Source organism: Falco peregrinus, chromosome 2 (assembly GCF_023634155.1).
Source record: "Falco peregrinus isolate bFalPer1 chromosome 2, bFalPer1.pri, whole genome shotgun sequence".
In the NCBI taxonomy this organism is placed as follows: Eukaryota; Metazoa; Chordata; class Aves; order Falconiformes; family Falconidae; genus Falco; species Falco peregrinus.
This window is the reverse complement of record NC_073722.1, coordinates 108398728-108421061: the sequence shown is the minus strand read 5'-3', so window position 1 is coordinate 108421061 and position 22334 is coordinate 108398728. Positions and strand designations below refer to the sequence as shown.

The 22334-nt window shown below is 40.0% G+C and overlaps 1 protein-coding gene across 3 annotated transcripts in view; it reads right to left on the bottom strand.

Moving 5' to 3' along the window:
- GOSR1 (golgi SNAP receptor complex member 1) overlaps positions 1 to 22217 on the bottom strand; it is a 31563-nt gene extending 9346 nt beyond the window's left edge. Inside the window, exons 1-7 of one of the 3 annotated variants that reach the window (XM_055795669.1) lie at positions 22090 to 22217; positions 21543 to 21657; positions 19758 to 19845; positions 19437 to 19544; positions 18211 to 18302; positions 17951 to 18025; positions 2538 to 2567 (exon numbers count right to left, since the gene is read on the bottom strand). In XM_055795669.1, coding sequence (XP_055651644.1) covers positions 2538 to 2567; positions 17951 to 18025; positions 18211 to 18302; positions 19437 to 19544; positions 19758 to 19845; positions 21543 to 21657; positions 22090 to 22120 — 539 coding nt within the window. In that variant the 5' untranslated portion in view covers positions 22121 to 22217. The remainder of the gene's footprint in view (positions 1 to 2537; positions 2568 to 17950; positions 18026 to 18210; positions 18303 to 19436; positions 19545 to 19757; positions 19846 to 21542; positions 21658 to 22089) is intronic. The other 2 variants (XM_055795670.1, XM_055795672.1) reach the window with 2 other exon arrangements.
- Positions 22218 to 22334: the final 117 nt, after the last annotated feature.

Genomic DNA, 22334 nt, shown 5'->3' with positions numbered 1-22334 from the left:
GTTTGCTATTTTGGAAAAGTGATAATGTTTGAAAATGAAAACTCGAGAACACCAAACATATTAAGCAAAATCTATGCTTCTATTTAAATCTGGCCAAGAGAAATGAACACTGTTCCAGAAGAACTGCAGCACCAAGTATCACATCCCACTCATTTCTGGAAAGAAATATGCTGCAGTAAAGAACCTATGTAATGTAATTAATTTAAAAATTGATCAAAAGTTTAGTACTACCAAAACAGCTGGAATGACAGCCCTACTCATCGCTTTAGTTACTAAATCATTTCAGCTTAGGTGCCCATATATTCTCTTGCACGTATGTTTGCGCCCACGGAGGAACCGCACACAGGAAGAGTCAGGCTCTGCGCTTCTTCGGTTCTCTTCTCTACAGCAAGTCAGAGCAAGGATTTCAGAATTAGTGCTAACTGTACAGTCCCAGCAATGGGGTCACCACTACACAGCTTGGCACCAAAAGCCTCTGCATGCACAGAGAAATGCTTTCCAGTGTTTAGAATCACTGCTTAATAACAACCCCTAAATAAAAAGCGATTTCTTGATTTCCTGAATCACATCCAAATGAGTAATGAACTAGAGCAGATGTAAACCTTGAAGACAGGGCAGTACTAGTAGTCAGAATACGCTGATTGCATCTCAGTTCACTAAAGGAACCTGCGTTCAGGCAGCTTTCCCTGCACAATTCCCCCTTTTCCTTGGTTAACAACAGATAAAGCCATTGATTATCGGAAGTTGGGTAAATTTCTATCTGGTAACAAGAAAAAGAGTACAACAAAAAATTCACCCTGGTTTCAGAGTTGGGACTAAATGAAGATGATATAGATGAAATTACATTTCCTGCTCAATGTAGTTATTAAACAAGCTATTTTTCTACAAAAAGAAACGTAGAACATTTTTGGCAACAACTACAACAAGAAGCTCATTTACTATAGATAATAAATGGTGCAACAAGGAGTGCTGAAATCCAGCCTCTTAAAAATCAAAAGTTCATTTATTAACAGAAGGAACACTTCCCGTAAACAGCACCGAGGAGCCCTGACCCAAGCCATGTGGTTAGGGGTTGCTGCATGAGAAGCAGCTACTTGCAGAGATAGTCAACTTGCAGTCAACCACAGGACTGCAGTTCATGCAAATGAAACTCAAAGTAGTTGTAAACCAGTTGGGACACCTACTGATGACAACACGGAACTTCTGAGTAGGCTCCAAACGGACAAAGGAACCTGGGGGAGTACTCAGGTAGCTGCCTTGTTCTGAGCTCCAGTTTACCACGGCTATGCTCCCTGCACAGATGGCACAGAGGTTCATCACACACATACTTTCAGCCTTTCTGACGACACATAATGAAGAGGCCAGGCGAAGCGCTCAAATGATAAAATACAAGTCGTTTTGCAGGATATTAAGCTTAATAAATCACCATATGCTGTTTAATACTCCAGTTACTGAAGTGGCAGCAAGCGAGACATTCAACAAATGTTGAGCATTTTAACAAGACGGAAAGTCTGTCTACAAGCATGGCAATAAAGGAGAGGGGTTTTAATCAGGAAAGGATTAGGACCCAAAATAAAACAAATATTCACAATAATGGTGCTAAGTTTGGCAAGTATCTTTATGAGGCTGTAGTCAGATTATATCCACATTTTCAGACATTATTGCACTGACCACTTCTGGTTCATCACTGCACATTAATGTGGTTTAACACATTCTTCCAGCATGTTAATTATACTGAGCCCACTGTGTGTACTTAAGCTAGCCAGCCCTTAATGGACATAGAGCCTTGCTGCACCTCTAATTACTCTTCTTGATCACTTATGCCAGTACATGCATTATCTGAAAGCTTATCTTGCTTTCTTTCTTCCCCTCCCTTTTTTTTTAAAGCAATAATCTAAAATTTAAAACCATTAAGCTGGGCACTCTGAATTATTGGTTTGCAAAATCCCAGAGTTCAATGGAAGATAGGGAAGGGCACAGATGATAGAAGTGATTTAAGATGCTACGGTTCTAAAATTTCTGGATCAGTTAGAAAAGGTATCACTCAAGTATTCAAACTATGTAAAAAACCCAAAAGAGAAATAACTATACAACAGCAACAACCTCTCAAGGCCTTGTGGTAAAAGCCCTTACCTGTATCAGCTGCACACTAGGGTGCTGATACATTGAAGGATTACAGAAAATTGTGTTGTAGAAGAGTGTCACTGTGAGAGGAAACAGCTTGGCTACTGGAATAGCCCTCAACAGCTCAACCCAAGAGTCACTCTGCTCAATCATGCCCTCCGTTTTTGTAGGGGCTATTTACCTTTCAACAGAAATGCAAATTTTCTAAACTAGGATGAATAAAATATTTAAGGAACACCATTATGTCAACATCGTACAGCAAAACACCCCCAAAACCTACCACAACTTCATTGTAATACTGCTTACGAGTTGTTAACAATAGTTATTGTACAAATAAAATGACTGATATCTTTAGACACAATTCAAGTATTGACTGTACAGAAAATAATGAAAATTACTAAGTTAATTCCTACCTTATTGTTTCTTCTATCAGTCGATCTGAGCTGAAAGCCAAAAGAAAAAAAGGAAGTTACAAAAATAAGAAGCACTAAGTATTATTTTAGATTATGAAGTCAATGATCGCCATAATACAAGCCTTAACAAATTTGCCCTCAGAATGTCTCATTTCAGGATGCTGAAATTTTTTGCAACTACATAGATTTGGTGTATATATAATGAGTGTCTTTGGAGACGATGCACATAGTGTCCTCTGGAGCAGTGTTTCCTAATGGTATGCTAGAGCAGATGCTCAGGAGAACACAGAAAGCACTGAGAAGACAGAAAGAGGAGAATGGGCTTCATGATTCGTGGCTAATTAATGTTAACTGAGTCCAGTATGTTCCAGGTGCCCAGAACAGTTTGGAAAGGAGCATTACAGAAGGAAGTACCTAATTGTATTGCTTTTTAGTCCTGGTCATCCCTGCCCATCCCCTCAGAAAACTTAATTAACAATAAAGGCTGAGACTTGGTTCCAGGTAATAACACCTCAAAACACTGCTTCAGAGCTAGTTTACCAAACACTGTTTTATGGTGGTTAACGAGGCAAATTCTTCCTATAGTAATACTAGTTGAATGAGGATTAAGCAATGCTTATGGGAAACAGAATATACACCAACTGTAAGAGAAAGACCTGGATAATACGTGCTCCTTCCCTCTCACTGCCACACTTTAATTGAGTTTCTATGAGCATCACTAGGAAAAGAACAGCCTAAAATACAGCACCACAGAGAGAACGTTTCATTTTAAAAATGGATATGCGAGATTAAGATGACAAACAAGACCCTCAGAAGACTTAAGCAATTTCTTTTTCTATATTCAACTTCTTACAGGCAGGTTTTTAATCACTGTTTTACAGCCAATTATGAAATCCCAGGAAAACACATCTCATTACAGCAATCAGCATCTCAAACATAATGCTGGCATACAATAGGTGACCGCATCCCTGCTTCCTGTACTGTGGAAACAACGATACGTCCCTACAACTGCATTTACACAAACTCTTCTAGAAATAGGGCGGGGGGAGTGAGTTTGCAGTTTAAGGGGGAAATTAATCTGACAGGAAGAAGTTTTATGCCATACTGGATATTGCTTCCAGTATTAAAACAGAGTTTATTGCTGCTAAACTAAAAGGACTAGCAGACACTGAAAAGGCATGACCGTTTTCATCTTCCATCCTCCTTGTTCCAAGTGTTTTGCCACCTCAGGAGGGGAAGGTATCAACAGCCTCTGGCGCAGTACAGTTCTGCCTCTGACTCGGCCTGAGCTGCTCGATTTGGAACTTTTCTTCTACCCACAGAAATTTTGGAAATCCCACCACCACCTCCAGCTGGAGGCATGTGAAGGAGAACGTTGTGCAGCGTGCACACACATGTGTAAACTGCTTCGGGGGGGGGGGGGGGGGGGGGGGGGGGGGCGGGGAGATGCTGACGGAACGTCCTTATTTGTCTGTGAAGAGGAGTGAAAACATGAAGGTTGCTATTTCAGTCTAGTCCAAGCACACAGAGCACTAAAAATACTTTGCCTGGTTTTAAGTTGAGAGGGACTCAACTGGGGCAGCAAACACTGAAAACGCTGGAACAGGAACACTTCTTTCTGCTCCCAAAACAAAGCCACACTCCAAAGATTCACATCAGTTGCAAGTACACCGGTTTAATCAAATAAAACCATTTTCATTCACTGTGTGGTATTTATTACCACTGGCACAGAGAAGTAAAACACTACAGCTATGTACACAAAATGATGTAAGCAGTCTCAAGTCTCACAGCATCTGATAATGTCCCCAAGGCAAGCAGAACAGAAAAGCGATGCATTAAAGATTTCTGTAATTGCTGATTCTCAAAGATACAAAATTCAGCTGCAAATGTGCCTTTCATACATAGTCAGTCTCATAACAGACAAGTGTATTCTGTAGGCAGTGCATAATAAGAATAAACTGCAAAGCCATCAGAAAACAGTCTGAAAAGCAAGAATGGTGCACAAGAACCCATAGTTTTTAAAAAGGTTTAATTTTTTCTCTTTAATTTATTAACAACAAAGATGTCAGGAGCCTATCTGTAAATAAGTTACACTTATATAAATTCTGTGAAACAAAACATTGCTAGAATAGTCCTATTAAAAAAAACCCCTACTCTGGAAAATTCATCACCAGCATTACCAGCTGTCTATTTAACTGATGAAATTAGAGTATTTTCATGTTAACGAACTGAAGATGACAGGGAAGTTGAACACATTCAGAGACCTTAAGTGAACTAGGATGTTTCTCCACGGTTTTCAGAGCACAAAAATTAGGCTTGCCAGTTTGCAGCAGAGACACTAACTGCTTTCTATGTTAGAGAAAGCTGTAGTTAGGCAGTTTTCTTACTTAATCAAAGACATAAACAGAAAAAGTATTTAAAAGCTTCAGATTCAATTATACGGCATTTTTTTTATATATGCATGTATGTATATATATACCCATCTAAAAATAAACCCTGGAAACATAGCTACCTGCAAAATGATGACAGGCAGAAGTGAATAAAAATGAATAAACCTAATAATAAACAGTTCTCAATACCAACAAACACTGACATTAGACGCAAATGCCAACACATAGGGACATCTGAAACCAGCACCTGAAGTCACAAGGTCGATGTTTCTCAACTTACACAGAGGTCACCCCAACCCTTTAAAAGGATGAGATGGATATGAATTTTCTCCAGAATGACCAATGTATAGGTAAGGGCCAGCTGAACTAACTCTTCTACTCTCAAATAAATAGCTTGAAAGCATACAGATTTACTAAATACAACTCCCAGTATGTTGTTCCCACGCCAAGAAGCATCATCTTTTGATGGTCCCAAGAGGACTTCCAAAAATCTCTCTACTTGCAAGTCTCCAGCAGGTGACCAAACTCCAGCAGAAAATGGCAATGACATACACGGCAATTTTGGTAAAGGCAGTATGAGCAGGAACATTTGTTGGTAAAAGTCTGTGCATCAGAATCCCTCCGAGTTCCCTTTAGTACTTCCTGCAACAGTTCACTTTAAGCAGATGCCAGAGGCTTTTCTAAAAGCAGTAACACACACTCATACAGCATCTCTTAAAGTCTTTCAAAGTTCTTGGCAAACACAGATTGTAATGTTCACTTACAGTGACACCCAAACAGACGCAAGCAGTTGTTTCATCATTTTACAGTTTACAACCACAGAAAATAACAGTCAGATCTAAGGAACATCAGGAACACGAAGTACAGCAGGGACCTGAGACCCAAGGGAAATCTGCACATCTCTGACTATTAATAACCTGGTTTATACAAATAGAAGTCGTTCCCACAATTATGAATAAAGTTAATTTCAATGTTTGGCAGAACAAAAAAATAACATTGAAAGAGGTAATTTTGCCTCACTTACAGATTCAAAACTCTACAACAAGAGGCTCTTTAATAATAAAAAAAAAAAATATCTCTTTACTTTGCTCTTCTGCTTTCCAAGCAAAGACTACAAATCCAGTGGACATTACCTTATGAACATCCAAGCAAGCAAAGAATGGTTCTGGGCAACATTAATCCGATTTTCCATCTGTTTCAATAAGCTATGCATTTTCACCTGTCCAGACAGATGGCACTTTGACAAAGCCATTTAAAAATAACACACGAAAGAAATGTTGAAAGCTGCTGAGGCAATCACCTACTGTAATAAATGGCACAAATCCAACAGTAGCAGTCATGCATATGAAGTAATCAGGCCTCTGTGCAAGTGCTGTCTTCAAAAAAGATTGTGCAGTTTGTCATTTAAATATGGAGACAGGTAAATTAATTCAAAGGAAAAATTAAGTGAAATATGCTTCTAGGATAGCAAAGAAGCCTGCCCATCACATCAAGCTTTTACAACTAAAGGAAACATTTTCTGTTCTTCGCTTTTTCAAAGCAAATCTCCATGCCAGTAGTTAAAATTCAGTAACGTAGATGATTACTTAGGTGAGGACTGGGCTTCTCCCATATCCATAGGTTTTGCTGCTGACTTACTAGCTAGATACTCACCACAAGCACTTGTCAGAGAAACAAGATTCAGCAGGAAGCCTCATCTGCACACAACTCATTTCACAATGCCCTTTAAACCCATCAGATGAAATCAAGGGCAATATTATCACAAATAATAATGTAAAAGGATTAGGAAAAAACCCTATAGAATAAACTAATACAGCACTTGATAACTATTTTCTTACTTTCATAAAGAATAATTACAGAAATAATAATTTTACTTTGTTCTTTCTCTAATTGCAAGATCAATCACTAGTCTCAGCTCTCTCAGACTGCCTGCAATAAATCTTTCATATTTTCGTAGTCCTGGATCACTAGGCAACGTGGAGCTTCCAAGAATGCAAATATTGCAAAACATACTTGATACTCTAATACAAAATACAGATTATGATGAAGCAAAATCAGACTTATACAGTTATTTCCATCATAATACTCATTCCTAACTCACAAGTGAAACACCGTGCACACACACGAAAAAAAACCCCAGCTCCAACTCATCTTTCCTGCTTGCCATCAACGTACCTTACAATCTAAAAAAATCAGATCATTAAGCTCTTTAAAAGCTGAAGTAGAAGAATGTCAAGCAGAACACTTTTTTTTCTGTGATAAAAACCCAAGATATTCCCAATTTTGTAAGACTTGTCTCAAGCTTGATTCAGCTTAGCGTCAAAGAAAGAGTGAATTCCACCAGAGCTGCTTAGCTAGTTTGGACAGTCTCTCCAATTGCTAATGAAGACAAAAATTGGTGTAGAAGCCTACTCCTTGACTGAGAACCAACACAAGAGCATGGCAAGACAAACATACCTAGAGTATAAAACGCTCAAAGAGAGAAAATTTATATAATTGAGGGCTGCAGACACCACCAAACTGGCTCCTGTGTTTTCATCGAAAAGCAGAAGTAGCACCTGTCTGAATGCACAGAGTGCAACAGCACAGGGAGGAAAGGGAATGTATTCAGCTACAAAGCACACATCTTACGTGTGTGATGGCCAGCAGAAGACCTGGTGGGCCAAAACCAAAGACGTGAGGTAAAATGGGCATTTTCAGGGATGAACAGTTTGCCCACAGGAACCATTCTGAAAGCAGAGAAAGGTTCAAATACCGACACAAACTGTGTCTTTTGTGGGTTCCCTTTATACGTTAATTAAAGCATAAATCTGGATGCTAAGGAGATGCAATGTTTTCACACTTTCTGTTGCAGTAGGAAAAATTAAATAAGAGCCCACAACAATATTAACATAAAAAACAGCAGAAACTTGAGCATTAAGTCAACGTACAGATTTGCTCCAAAGGAGCAATACGTTATTAACAACAAACATCACACCTACAAACTCTGAACAAGCGAACTAGCTTATTTCTGCAGATCACTGTACTGGGGGGTCTGACACCGATCACTTCCAATAAGAACGAGGAACAGTTGGAAAAGAAAAAAAGCGCAACATCATGATATCACATTGCTTTTAATCAATACAAGCAGTCTGTTAAATCTAGAATGAAAGGCATGGAACATAATCCATTGCTCTAGGCAGGAGTTAGCCAACGTTATTTGGTGTTGAATTTCTTTCCAGATGGTTTACACGTACTTTGTATATGAGAAAGAAAAGAAAAAAAACAAAACAAAACATGCAAGAGGCATGCTTTTCACCAGAGGAAAGAATCTGCCAAAGGATTTCCAGGAAAATAAACTGATGAAAACTACTCCCTCCAACCCGAAATCCTATGACATAAAATTCACTAAAAATTAGACTCCTAGCTCCATCACTAAATAAGTAGCTTGACAGCTTACCAATTCCAACAATTTGAACTTAAGATAAGGTAACATAAGATAAGCTTCTTTGCAGCTACCTAACATCTGTAAACACGTCTATATGTGCACCATAACCAATGAAAAGGTTAGTTTAACTCAAGTATAAAGAAAAATTTAACCGATGTAAGCAAATACCAAGGGGTGCTTCCCCTTTGCGGGGAGATCCCTGAACACAGTGATCTACCTTCACAGGTCTGAGAACACCAACAGGTTGTTTCTCCTGGATTTCCAAAGGGTACAGTCTGCTCCTCCACTGAACTCCATGGACTTGTCTGGGAATTATCAACAGAGTGAAAGAAATGTTTCTGCAAAAGGAGGAGTTAGCCAAGAAAGCTCTTTGGCAAATAGAAAAGACTACTGGGGAGAGTGCCTGACGTTTAAGGGTCCCAAGAGGGCGAGCAACAGCAATACTTCTTCCTTTAAAGCAAATCTATATGGAAATAAGAGCCTTCCCAATAATCTGCAGTATACAGTTTACCCAAAGAATGCAGTTAAAATCTTAAAATGAAAACAGCTCCTATCGTCCAAATGAAGTGCAGCGGCTGGTTGCCTATTAGTAAGCACAAACCCAATGCCAGGATGGCACCACCAGCCACATCATGAGGTTTCTAGAGGCTCTCTATTCATGGTTGTGAAAGTTCCTGGATAGATTGACCCTCCCATATAATTGCTCCATATTACCCATAGGAACAAAGTTAAATGAACTGAGAAGGGCAGGCCTTACAGTAAGTCATTATCAGTAACCACAACTGTCAGAACAATTCCAGTAACTTACTAATGGACTATATCGGCATTTCCTCAAATTTTACATGCTGCCTGCAGAACTAGCATTCAGCAGGAGTGCCGTTTTCATTATTTCCTCTGGTTTAAAACATATAATTTGGATCATAACTCTAACTAGAAGGAAAAACACTCAAAACCAAGCAACACAGCCTTTGATATGCAACAGTGATCTGTTGAAAAAAGAGATCTACCAAGACAACCTACCGTTACTGATTTGTTGGGCACACACAGACAAGGTATATGCACAACGTACAACAAAGACACCTGCACGGTAACAAAACAGACTGTGCCACTTTTCTAGCTCAGTGGCTTCTGACTAAAGGTAGACAAAGCTAAAACAATTGTACTACTACTCACACACTCCTAAAGTAACCAAAAAGAGTGAACGTGTTCCAGAAGAACCCCATCACATAAACAACTTTGTAATTAATATCTTTTTCATTTCCAGTGAAGCTAACACAGAAATGAAGTGAGAGTTATCCCTAGGATGACAACCCAATTTTAATTTAGTATGAAACCTAAAATACACACTGATAGAAATGCATTCTGCTTCCTAACTGTATTTTCACCTGCTGCGGTTTTGAGGGTTTGTTGGGTAGATGTAGAAAGCTATATGGCTTTCATCCAGGATTTGGTCGAAGTACCTAATGTTACAGCTATCTACCTGCCTGTTTATTAAGTTTAAGAAAATGATTCTTAAAACTGCATAGTTAACTATACAACATAATGAACACCTGTGGTTCAAAATTTAAAGCACACATCACATTTAAACCAGCTGCAATCCAAATTCAGGATGCACTTCATTAGCAGGTGAAGATCTCGACATTTTTCTTGCGACCCAATTTCACTGTGTTTTTAGGCTTGTCTTTTCATCTAAGACTGAACAAGATGCATTCTTCCAGAAGTGCGACTATACTCAATATAAACAAGCCTCTCAAGTGAGAGGAAAGCACTCTGCATCTTTCACTTGACAACAAAACTAAGGTACTTGAAAGGTTCTAAGCAAAATTGAATTATCAGGCTAAAATAGGCATGCTTTAGTGGGAATTTGGATCTAGTTCTGCTTCCCATCATAGATTTGATAGAAAGTATCTATCCTCAGCAGATGGTAGTCGATGCTTTTTATCAAACCACTGGTAAAGCAACACACTAAGATATCTGCATCGCCTACCATTCAGCAGCCAAGAATGATAAGAACCTCATTCTGATGCATTAGTACTGAAGTTCAAATTAAATAAACTCAAGAATGATATTTATACAGTAACGTGATAACTTTCCACAGGTACACTCCGCATTTGAGAAAAATGGAAATAATCACTATTTAACATATCCATACACACCAAATGAAATTCAACAGCTTGTTTTTACTGGAGGTTCCAATAGCAAATAATGAGCAAGCACTTCTGACCTTAAAGAAGAATGAAGTACACAGCCACACTGACAAAAAAAAAAAGACATGCCTCATTAGAGTAAGTGATTCTCAGATTCCACAAAAGTTCTATCAAACTCCATAATCGTTGATTCTGTTCAAAAGATGCACCTACTTTTCCAAACCAACCCATGTAAGAAGGATTTCAGTACTTGTCAAAGTCCTAATTTCAATACAGACCTTGGGGTGGGGGGGCTGGGAAGCTGTCCTAGTTAAGAAATGGTGTTGAAAGGAAAGCTAAAAACAAATAAAACATGCACTGACTTGTTTATTTCTGAAACGAGCAAGAAACTTCAGAAGCAAACACAGAGCTCTGAAGTCTGAAGTCTGGTTTTACATCCCTCCCTCTCCCCAAATCAAGGGCATAGTGTTGCTCCTGAGGTAAAGCCCAGAACCAAGAACCAGAGCTGAGTTTTAGTCCCAGTCACTCTTCTTCCGTGACACATTCAAGCAATCTTTCACACTACATTGTGAGGGTTTGTTCCTCAGTTTCTGCAGAGAGCCATAAAGACCTAGGATAGTTTCGGTAGCCTCTTTCCCAGTGGGTACATTGAAGTTCATGCATAAACCTTCACATTTTATACAGATGAAAAGCAAACAATGAGTTTGAGGTTTAGCGCTAACACCTGTGTGACCCCATCCTTTGTCACCTGGATAATGCAATTTTGTACTGGAAGTTAAAAAGGAAGTCCCAGATTAAATTTTGTGCGTGTGTGTGGTGGGTTTGTTGTTTTTTTTTCGTTTGTTTGGTGTGCCCTGTCCCCCCCGCCTTTCTTCAAATATCATTCATTTTAGACATACTGAGGTATAAAAATACCACAACGGTCATCAATGTCAGGGAAATCACTGATTACAGTATTTTTCAAACCAAACTATAAGGAAAGCATGCAAATAAACCTTGTGAGAGGAATATAACATTTGGTTTAGTGTTTTGGGGTAGGTTTGGTTTTTTAAGTCCTAAATAGAGCACAGGAAGATGAAAAGCACTAGTTGACTTAACTCTAATGAAGCTCAAGCTATTTTTAAAGGTAGAACCTCTTTTAAATCCTGAAGTGCTTGGATGATTTTCATGTTCTTTTATTAAGTTATTTATAAATAATAACAATACCCAGGAGAGCATCTTTCTTCATTGCCTGCAAGCTTTGAACCTCCCCAAATTATCATTAAACTACTTCAATAAGTTGCTCATGCAGTCACATAATTAGTCACATAACAAGCAGCGAAGCTTCTTTTTTTCCAGAAGACATGAATTGTCTCCCTCATTGAGCAGTATTTACTATTAAAATGAGAAAACAGATAAGTTGTGCTCAGTCTGGTGTTGCAGTTAAGTACATGATTATGTTTGTATTCAGTCTGGGACTGTTAAAGGGGAGCTGATGCAGCCACTTATGAAGTGGCTTTGAGTCGTTCTGCCATGCATCTTCAAGAGACAGAGGTTCTGCCAGCAGGCCTGGAGGTAAAATTTGTTCAATCCCATGCAGAGGTTAGGCTAAAGAAAGGACTCCCTGATGCATAACTGCAATTGAGAAAACTCTACGGCAATAGGAGACAGAGCAGAAAGAAAAAATAGAATCATATTTTGAAACAGGATTACAGCACATGTTGTTGTGCATCTTTAAGTAAGCTTTTGCGATACCAAAAATCCTGCTTTGTTAAAATCCCTTCTTTGAAAACCATTTTATATGCGCTGCTGCTCCCAAAAAGTCTGTGTTACGGACTTTAAATGGTAAGCCAGTCAGCAAGGTAATTCCCACAGTCATCCTGACAGGCTAGCTGAGGCACCAGGTCACACTTTTAATGCAATAGTTTCCCAAACTTCCTTACTCCAGAAATGAAGAAAGTCAACAGTATTTGGGAACATAGTGACACACCATTGCCAGAGCTCTTGCAATTAATGGCCAGCAGAGAAACATTTTAACCTAGATCACACAATCTCTCCTTGCACTGTGTCTTCCACTTAACAGACAGAGTGCTGCAGCCTTCCATCACTACTGCACAGCAACTCTGTCGCCAAATTAAATCGTACTCGGTGCTTCTTGGCAAACAGTCCAAACGAAGGCCGTGGAGAGCATGTATTGTCCCTTCAGAGCAGATCTGTTTTTTTTTCATAACTGCTACAAAACAAATAATATTACTCATTATCAAGTGCTGCTTCAGTTAAAATCTGTGTTTAAATTAAGAGAACGGAGCAACAAGAACACTGCATTCTGCTTTGACACAAACAACCACCAAGTTTAATTTACAGGCGAGCTTTGCAATTAAAAAAGAAAAAAAAAAAAACACCTTACTGGGCTTGACTAAAGTGGAACTCAGCAGTTCTGAGACTGCAGAGCAGGCAGCCAGCAGGCACCCAGGGAAGATGCTCATCACACTCCTCCCTCCCTGCTGTTTCCCCAACCACCTTGGGAAGGCAAAAAGAATTGGTGAATTAGCTGTTTTTTCTACAGTCTCTTTCTTTCCAAGAGAAGATGAAGGAGATGCAGTGGCAAACAATGTGTCAGCCGGAGCAGTTACTGCTCAGGCATCTGCCTGTCCTCCCCCTGCAACTGGAGGCAAGGGAGCGGATGGATGGGGAGACAACAGCAATTCCCTGGTTTTAATCCAGTACTGAAGGTCCACTGAAATCCACAGGAACCTGTGCACCAACAGCACAGTGAATGTAAATCAGTGTGCAATGCAGAGAACCAGGATAATGAAAGAAAAGGAAATTAAATTAAGGCAGAAAACTGGTAGCTTTTCACTCAGAAAATCAACACACCTGTAATCAAAAACTCTGCAAGATGTCTCTGCATCTCATTAGGCTGACTTTTCTGTGTAAATCAGTACTGAAGTGAAAATTTGTAAGCAACATCAGTATTTAGAGGAAAAACAGTCAATAAGTCACCCCCTCTATTAAGATCTGGACTGTATTACGAACAAAGTTTGAAAGCAGTTTCCCGGTGATTATTCTCTACTGAATGTGGCCATTTCTGCCCAAACAACAACAGGAAATTTGAAATAGTTCTGCTGAAAAATTAAATGCTATAATAATAGTAATAAAAATACTTAGTACTCCAGAGTACTTCACATACATGAAGTACTGCACAAACATTAATTTATCCTAATTATTTCCATGAATCAGGTATGTATTATTAATGGCACCATTACACAACTGCTGCAGATTCCCGTTATTTCTTTTGCTCACTTCTCTTACTCTTCTTTTCTCTTCCACACCCAGAACACATCCCTCTGATTTGTTTGCTCTCCTTTCCTCCTTCAAAGTTTCTCATCCACCTACTCTGGTACCCCTACCCTGTTCCCAATGCTAAACAAAGGCACACAGGGGTGTTTCAAGCCCTCAGCTAGCCTGAACACTTTGAGCAGGTTCATCTTGTCTACCTGCATCACTCACACCTGATACTCTTCAGCTGAAAATGTTTTTACCAGATAAACACAGCTAATGGTATCTGCACCAGCACCTGCTTCACCACCAGCCACTTCTTTTGGAAAAGGACAAGCGGTCTAAGCAGTCTAGTTTTCACTAGTTTTACAAGGAATTCATCATAGAAAATAAAATCTCTAATTTCTATCTAAACCTTGGAAGCTTTCATCAATTTTTACACAAATTCATTGGTATCACCTGATATGATGTGATTCACAGACAATGCAGGTACTAACACGAGGGAAATTTTCACTTGCATACAGATGCGATATTGCAAATTTAATCAAACACATTAGTCCCTTCTTTGCTGACTTAAAGACTATAACTCACCAGTAACTGCAGAATTTCTCAGGGCAAACACTAAGTTCACAGGACTCTTTCCTCTGAGGCAGCACTTTTCAGAACAGTTTTTAAAATGCTAAGCTAGATCTATTCATCAAAATTGTCTTCTTTAGATGGAAAACAGTATTACAAGAAAAAGGATGACTTGTTTACCTCCCTAGCCAAAAGCATATGAACAGAACAGATGAGAAAAACACCTTTAGTGAATGGCACAGACCCAAGAAAACAAGCATTCAAAAATCAATTGCAACCATGACCATGCCAGATTTGGTGGTACTTTAAGCATCTGACATGCCAAAAGATCTGAGGTATTAGGTAAAAATATTAACAGGGCATTGATATTTGACAATACCTGTCTTCCAGCCTCATTTTAATTAACAGGTGTTAAAACTTTTATTAAAAAATTCTCTCCAGAGGTAGGTAAAACTATCCTTGAATTATCTGTATAGAAGTTAAGGAAGAAACTGAGCAACTTGGAAACTTTACGCCTCCTATCCACAGTCAATAACATTTCTTGACAAACCTCCTTTCCCAATAAAGCTCAGAATCAACTGATTTATAGAATGAATTGAACCAGCAGCAAAGCTTTCAGCTGAAAAGAGAACACCACAATATGCTTTCTCCAAGCCTCCCAGAACAGGGGTGCAGCAGCGCGGAGCCCCGCATGCCCCAGCCCGAGCGCTGCCCTGGCAGCACTGTGATCCTAACGTGAAAGTGCACAACAGACTCGTGCCAGCAGCACTGACACAGCAGCCAGCCCCACCCAGTGTGGTGAATCCAAATGGATGCACGATCCTCATGGCTTAATGGATAGCAGGTTTATGTATTACAGGCAATGCTAGGGTTTGCACAGTGCTTCAGCTGTTGCAATCCCCTTGGTGCTTAATATAAGTTGGATCCTTTTATTCATCAAAATTCTGTACTTGCAGATTTTTTTACTTTCCCTCCTTTTTTACAATTACCTTCACATGTAAAATTCAGACAGATTCTCCTTCGTTTTTCTTCCAGAACAAGTGACATTCACAATATGACAGAAAAAGAAAAAGGCAGAGGTTCAGCTTCTCTCCAAAGTCCCTTCCAGATAAGAGGTTTCTGGCTCCAGTCTTCTTACTCCCAAGTGAGGTACCACCATAAACAATACTGCCTAGGGCTGCCAGCAGGCTTTTTAAAGAGCATTCACGGAAAACGCCGCCAAAAGTAAATTCAAGTTTCCGCTTATCCTGTTCCACATGGTCATGCACAAAGAAAAAGGCTGACAGACAAGTCTGGTACTCCGTAGTGGGGTAATAGCTCATACACTCTCCATTATCAGATCATGGAATAAATATGTAATAGGTTAAAGTACTTAATACCATAAATTAAGAAGGGTCAAGACCAAGTGAACGCTCTAATATTTGATACAAATATATAACGCCTGCACTGTAATTTCATTACTTTGCAGCATATAATAATACACTTGCAAAGTTTACGTTCCCATCTCCATTTTTCAAGCTCTATTCACAGGTTTCACAACTTTGCTAAAAATACATTGGTATTTTTACTGTTGTGTCTTTGTGCCGAGGTATATACATTCATCACGTAGTTCCATCAATCTAGCACCATGGTTTACTCCACTGCAAATATTCAGCATCAAATCACACAAAGTTTGTCAGCTTATCCTAGGAGTATGTTTCGTGTAATCTGCCAGCTCTTGGTGATTTCTTTTGCTAGCTTTTACAGCTTTTTGGCATTAATAGCTCGTTAACTGCTTTCTCTGAAGACAAATATGTTGAAACTCTTTAATAATTTCCTCTGCCAGTATCTCTTACTGATTCTCAATTCAAAAGTTTTCAATTTCTTGCAAGCTTTGATTCCTCGCCAAGGTTGTCTTCTACTTCTACACCAGATTTCTTCATACACCTTAGAGTTATCTCTACCTTGCAGTAGTATTCCATGATTAGTTCTAGCCCTGTTTCCTAAAGATTCCCAACTCACACTTACTTCTTGTTTTCTTATTCTCAGTGTCATGGGGTTTTTTTCTTTTAATACTTCACAATTTCAAATAATCATCTAGAAGATGATTTAACTGCTCCTGAGAGTGCCTTATTTAACTGTATTTCTCATGCAATTTTAACCTAAAAACGTATTGGAGAGTTTAGCATGTTTAAAGAGATCAAAGCAATCAATGCCTCAACAAACACTAGGCTCAAATTCTGAAGATATCTGCCAGATTATGTTTACAAAATGGTTTAAGTTTTCCTCTTTTCATTGTTTCAAGCTTTTCAAAACAGCTCACTCAGAGGAATGTCAGTTTCTTAGAAGTATATTTTACCACTCCAGAAATAACGTAGCCTTCTTTAACAAAATGCCAAATGCATAAAAGTATTTACCACCCCCCAACAAAAAAACCAAAGCAAACCACAAACCCCAAACACAACATCTAGAAAGAATCAGGTTTACTCAGATTAACTGACAGTGATGCTTCAAAGCACAACATTTCAGGTAACATTCACCTCCATAACAGTAAGATTAAGGTTTTTTTCCCAGAAACTTTACATTTCCTGATCATGTATGTTTATTAATAAATTCAACCTAACAAAAGTTGTAATTCAAGCTTTAAATCAATTAATTTCTAAGTTTTAAAGATACCAAAGAAAATTGAGGATGAAGTGGTGGTAAGCCACAATCAAAAAATTTGGTTTTAATTTCCTGTAAAAGCTTTTTATGCAGTTCTAGATAGAAGTTTAAGTTCTCTTTAAGAAAGCACATTTGAAAAAGCCACAGGTAAATTTTTTATTTATTTATTTCAAGTGAAAGCCTGCCCTCTTGTGCAAGACTGATGCGTAGCATGACTACAGTCAACACAGAGGCAGGAAAATCAGTGCTACTTCGTAACTACCTAAAATTTAAACATGAACCTTCCAGCGCTCTTCTACCCGAGTGTGCTGCTTTTGCTGAACCAGGAACGCACAAGGCAGCTACTCATAATCTAACGCCCTTTCTGCAACTGGAATAAGAAGAAAGTGCTTTCCATTTTGCTTGTTATCTCAGCCAATAAACTACGATCAACTGGCAAATATTTAAGTGCACGGGTAATTTTGGGATTAGTCTCGTCCATCCCCTTTCCCACTTACCCAGTAAAGACAAAAGGAAAGAAAGGTTCTTCTGTCTGACTGACGAATAAAAGAAGGGGAAGAACAGCTAAGCCAGTGGGACTTTCTGTTTTGCTTTTTAACCCTTATCCCAGTCAGTATACCATACAGGCATCTACTTATGACAGGATGCCAAGCACCATGTGTGAGTCACAAGTGAATTGCAAAAGCCCACTGAAGACAATACACAGATATCACTTAGTGTTGGCAAGATCCAAAAGTCAAAATCACTGAAAACTACCATGAGTACTACCTACTATATGTACTGCACAGTCAGCAGCACTAAATGTTTCCCCAGCTGCGTAAGTAGCAGCACTGTCACAGGATAGATTATGCAAGGCATTCATTGCAGACATATGTATCTACAAACAACGCTTTCACACATACTTGAAATTAAGAATGTTTCACCCTCCAGAAAAGTTAGGCACCTCCAACATAAGTAACAAATGACACCTACTTTCGAAGGTGTTCGTGTTCCTTCAGGAATAGTTCTGTTCTTCTATTATTCACGCCAGACCCACTTTTATATGATCTAAAACCCAACGACAAAAGAAAACATAATCTCGGTAAGAGCTGTGAATTCAAGCAGTAACTTTTTTTGCTGTATGCTGAGCACAGATGAATAAGCTGTGCTGAGTATTCTCCTACAGGTGGGTTTCCACCTCCTCCCTCAGAGGACAGTCCCATCCCGTTGCTATAACAAACAATACAACTTACTCAATATCTTTTCGTACTGATCCCAACAGATTCTCCCTTTCTCGTATTGCTAAGAAGTTCGCTTTGGTTTTGTGGAATTCGTGCGTATAATCCTGTAATAACACAATTATTCCAAAATTAGGATTCTGAGATCAATTTAACACCATAATACACTCACGTAAGATGCAACCACCTTTTAAAATGTTAACTGTTCTCTAATACATAGTGCAGAACAACTTATGAAATGAACATAAAAAATGCTTGGAAGTTAATGCAAAGTATTCTTAAACCTCACTGCTTTTACAGGAGTTGCTAACTTTTGATAGCTACAGCTAAAGTCACAGAGGGAAATCCATTGTAATTCCTCCCCAATCACATATATTTTCACCTTTCTGATTAATTACCATTTTGTGTTAGAATTTCCCATCACTGGTTGAATCAGAAACCCTAGTAAAACCTGCTTATTCGCTGTGGTAAAGATGTTCTTGGATTTATTTAAGTTACACCAGATGAAAAAAAAGTCTTTTCTGAACAATGAAGACTTCTTAATTTATTTTTTAATGTTGACGTTGCAATTTTACATCTGAAAACACTTAGGCAGCTAATACTTCTCAAAAACCAATTTAACTGGGAACCAAAACCATTGTAAAAATTCTTTTTCATATAAATGCTATGGCCTGTACAAAACACTATGCTTTTTACATTGTGTATTGCACAGACACAAAACAGATAATGAAACTGTACATGACCAGCCAACTAAAACATGCATTTTTAACATTACTATGCCACAAAAGCATCACCAGCTTGAAGCATGGTTGATTTATAACACTAATTATCAGCTTTGGCCTTCACATTTCCTTCAACTACTTTTAGCAGTTTAGATGGTTTTACAACTGTTATTTTCTTAAGCGTGATGTTCCCTCTCATGTTGCTACGTGACAGACCACACAGACAAGGTAATTTATTACAGTAACTTTCCCCTTCTGCTATATAAAACACACCTACACAATAAGATAGCACGCTTTACTGTTCTTAGTTAGGTACTAGTCACCAGTGTGACATAAAAAATGCTATTTTTTCAACTCAAGTTCACTAATTGCGGTGTCTGAAGAGAAGGAAAGTGAGATGGGATCGGTGGCATTTAAATCTTCTGGCAAGACATTAAAACATGCTGTGATACCAGCACTGCTACTAATTATTCCAAACAACTCAACAAAATAAAAGCAAGGAGGACATGTGTTTGTTACCTGCAATATGTCTCTGTGACGCTGTAACGTATGCATCAGCGCAGCATTCAGGGACGGGACTCCTGCACTATTTGTGTATTCTGCCATTTTGTCATTTATTCCAGTAAGCTAGAGGAAGAAAAAACAACTCAAAAACATGAAACAGCTTATTCTTGCAAGAAAGTTACAACGCATAATTTGAAGGAGCAGCTTTAATGACAGGTGCATATGTACAGAAACACTCACCTAACACCCACACTAGTATTTCCTAACATTCATCACAGAAACTTGTACCGCAGTATTACCTAGATGCTGAAGTAAACCCACAGTAACTTGAGTTACCTTTCCCAGAAGTTGTTCAATCTCCACAGCCATGGTCTCAAACATTCTGTCCTGGCTTGATCCATTTAAGAGAGGAGTTGTGTCAGAACTAAGGAAAAAAAAGAGGAGGAGCAGTTACTGCAAAACACATCATCTTTTCACAAATGCAAGAAATAAGAAACACTAGTGTTAGGTGTTAGCAAACTCCACTACTCAGGTTTCCCAGAGATATGAATTAAACTCAGAAAAATTACATTTTCCTATCATACATGCCTTTAACTCTTATATGAGCTAACGACATAGTATCACATGGCGGAAATATAGCCTCTCCATATCTTCCAAGACATGCCTGACACCAAAAACTTGTCTACTACCAGCATGTGTCTAGTACCAATGCCCTTCTCTCCCAAACTTTTACGCTCAATTTATTTATTTATTGGCAGGACAGAGCACTGCACTATTAGCATGTTAAACCAACTACATAATTACACGTTAATAACACAGAGTCAGGGCAACCCACTGACCTATTAAAGCAGTCAAGTGTCACACAGAGCAATACAAACCACACAATTTATTACAATTACAGTTTCATACAGTATACTTTCCCTATATGCCTTTAAAGATTAAAAAAAAACCACAGTGAAAAGTCATATCTAAGCAACAGAAGCACAACACAGGGTATGCCAACCTGCAGAAGTATGACAACTAATACCTTTCAGAGACTACTCATTGCTTTCATAATCTACCATAAGTAGAGTAAGACAAGTAATTTTTGCATAGAATGGCAAAAATAATTAAAACAATTAGATTACATAGCAAGTAACAGCACAGAGCCAGAAATAAGAGACTAGGACTCTGATCCATGGGTAACATGATTATTCTTGAGGTGTTTCCAGGCTTCCAGAACCAGAAATTCATGGAAAACATTCAAAATGGATTCAATAATGAGATAAGTAAAAATATTAACATACATACATACAGTAGTCACACTCACAGCTGATACAGAGTGTTGGCACCCACAGTTAGTAAGGAAAGAATGGCAGTTTTTAAAGGTTGTGCACAGGGACAGAGAAGTTGATAATTAGTGCTGTGGAACTGCAGGGAAGACCTCAACTCCAGCCCATAAACTAGACTCAAAAAGTTTTATCACATTAATTCTTGAGTCAAATGTGAATCTGCCTAAAGTGAACAAAAAGTATTTGTATATACGGACATATGTATGTATTTATCTGGTTCATATACATATATATATCTATATTACCATTACTACTCATCTTACGAGAAAGCCAGGAAGAAACAGGTAGCCAAGGGCTAGTCCCCTGGTCCAACCTTGAATCAGTCACAGCTGCTCATCGCTCCAGTTCCCTTAATATCAAAACAGGGATCACAAATACCACGCCAGCCCACCTGGGAGGCGTAAGGCTAAAGTCCCCTCATCCTGAAATCCCTGAAAACCTCCTGCTAGTTAAATACACAAGAAAAACTGGAAAATCAGCCAACGTAGCAAACATTAAAAAGCCCTATCATTGGTTCACATGTTAACCCCACAGTTACAGACTGAAGTTTAAATTCAGCTTCCCTTGGTGATATATATGCTCCACCACAGCCCACACACCTGACTCATGTGCCAGTATCACTCAATATCGCATCAAGAGCAACAGCAGTGTCACAGCACCAAGAAATGCCAAAACCAACTTCTTAAGAGGCTAAGCGTAAAAGCCACAGGTGGAACTAGCACCAAGTAAATGATAAAAAAGAACCGAGGACCAGGAGCAGCGTTTAAAACGTAAAGAAATGGGCTAGTACCTATACCTGTCGCGCCTTCCGTCTCGGGTGCTGCTGTAGCTGGTGCAGAGTTTGCTGAAGGAGACCAGTTTGAGGTCCAGCTCGTTCTCCAGCTGCCTCGCCTGCTTCCTGAGATCTGCACGGGGCGGCCAAGAGCGGGGGACAAGTCACAGACCAGCGCGGGGGCCCCAGGCCTGGGGGGGCGCGTTTTCGGGGGTCGCCTCCCAGCAGAGCCGGCACCCCCCGCCCCACCGAGGGGAACCCCCCAGAGAGCGGGGGCCCGCACAGACGGGGCAGCACCCGCGCTGACGGCGAGGGCACGGCTGAACACCCACGCACAGGCCCTGGCCCACACGGCCGGGAGGGCCCAGCGCCGGGTGGCGCCTCCCTCAGTGCGGGTCCTCCCGCGGCGGGGCTCGGCCGGGAGCCGCCGCCTCATGGCTGAGGGGCCGGCGGGGGTACCGCCAGTCCAGAGAGAGCCCCGGCAGCGGTCCCGGCCGGACCGTGCCCTAGGAGAGCCCCGCGGCGCTCAGCCGCCCCGTCCCCGCCACCCCCAGGCCCCACTCGCCTTCCCAGTAGTTGCTGCTCCCGGCCGCCATCTTTGTTGTCCAACGTCAGCCGCGGCCCAGCGAGACCGCACCGCCGAGAGGGGCGGGCCAGAGCGTCTGCCTGGAAGCGCGGCGCCCGCCGGGATGGGTGAACCTCCCGCCACAGCGCCCCCCAGCGGCGGGAATCTGCCCCCTGTGCAGCGCCTCGCACCGCGGGGGGCCGCGCTGACCCCGGGCCCAGCGCCCTCCTTACAGCCCCAACCCC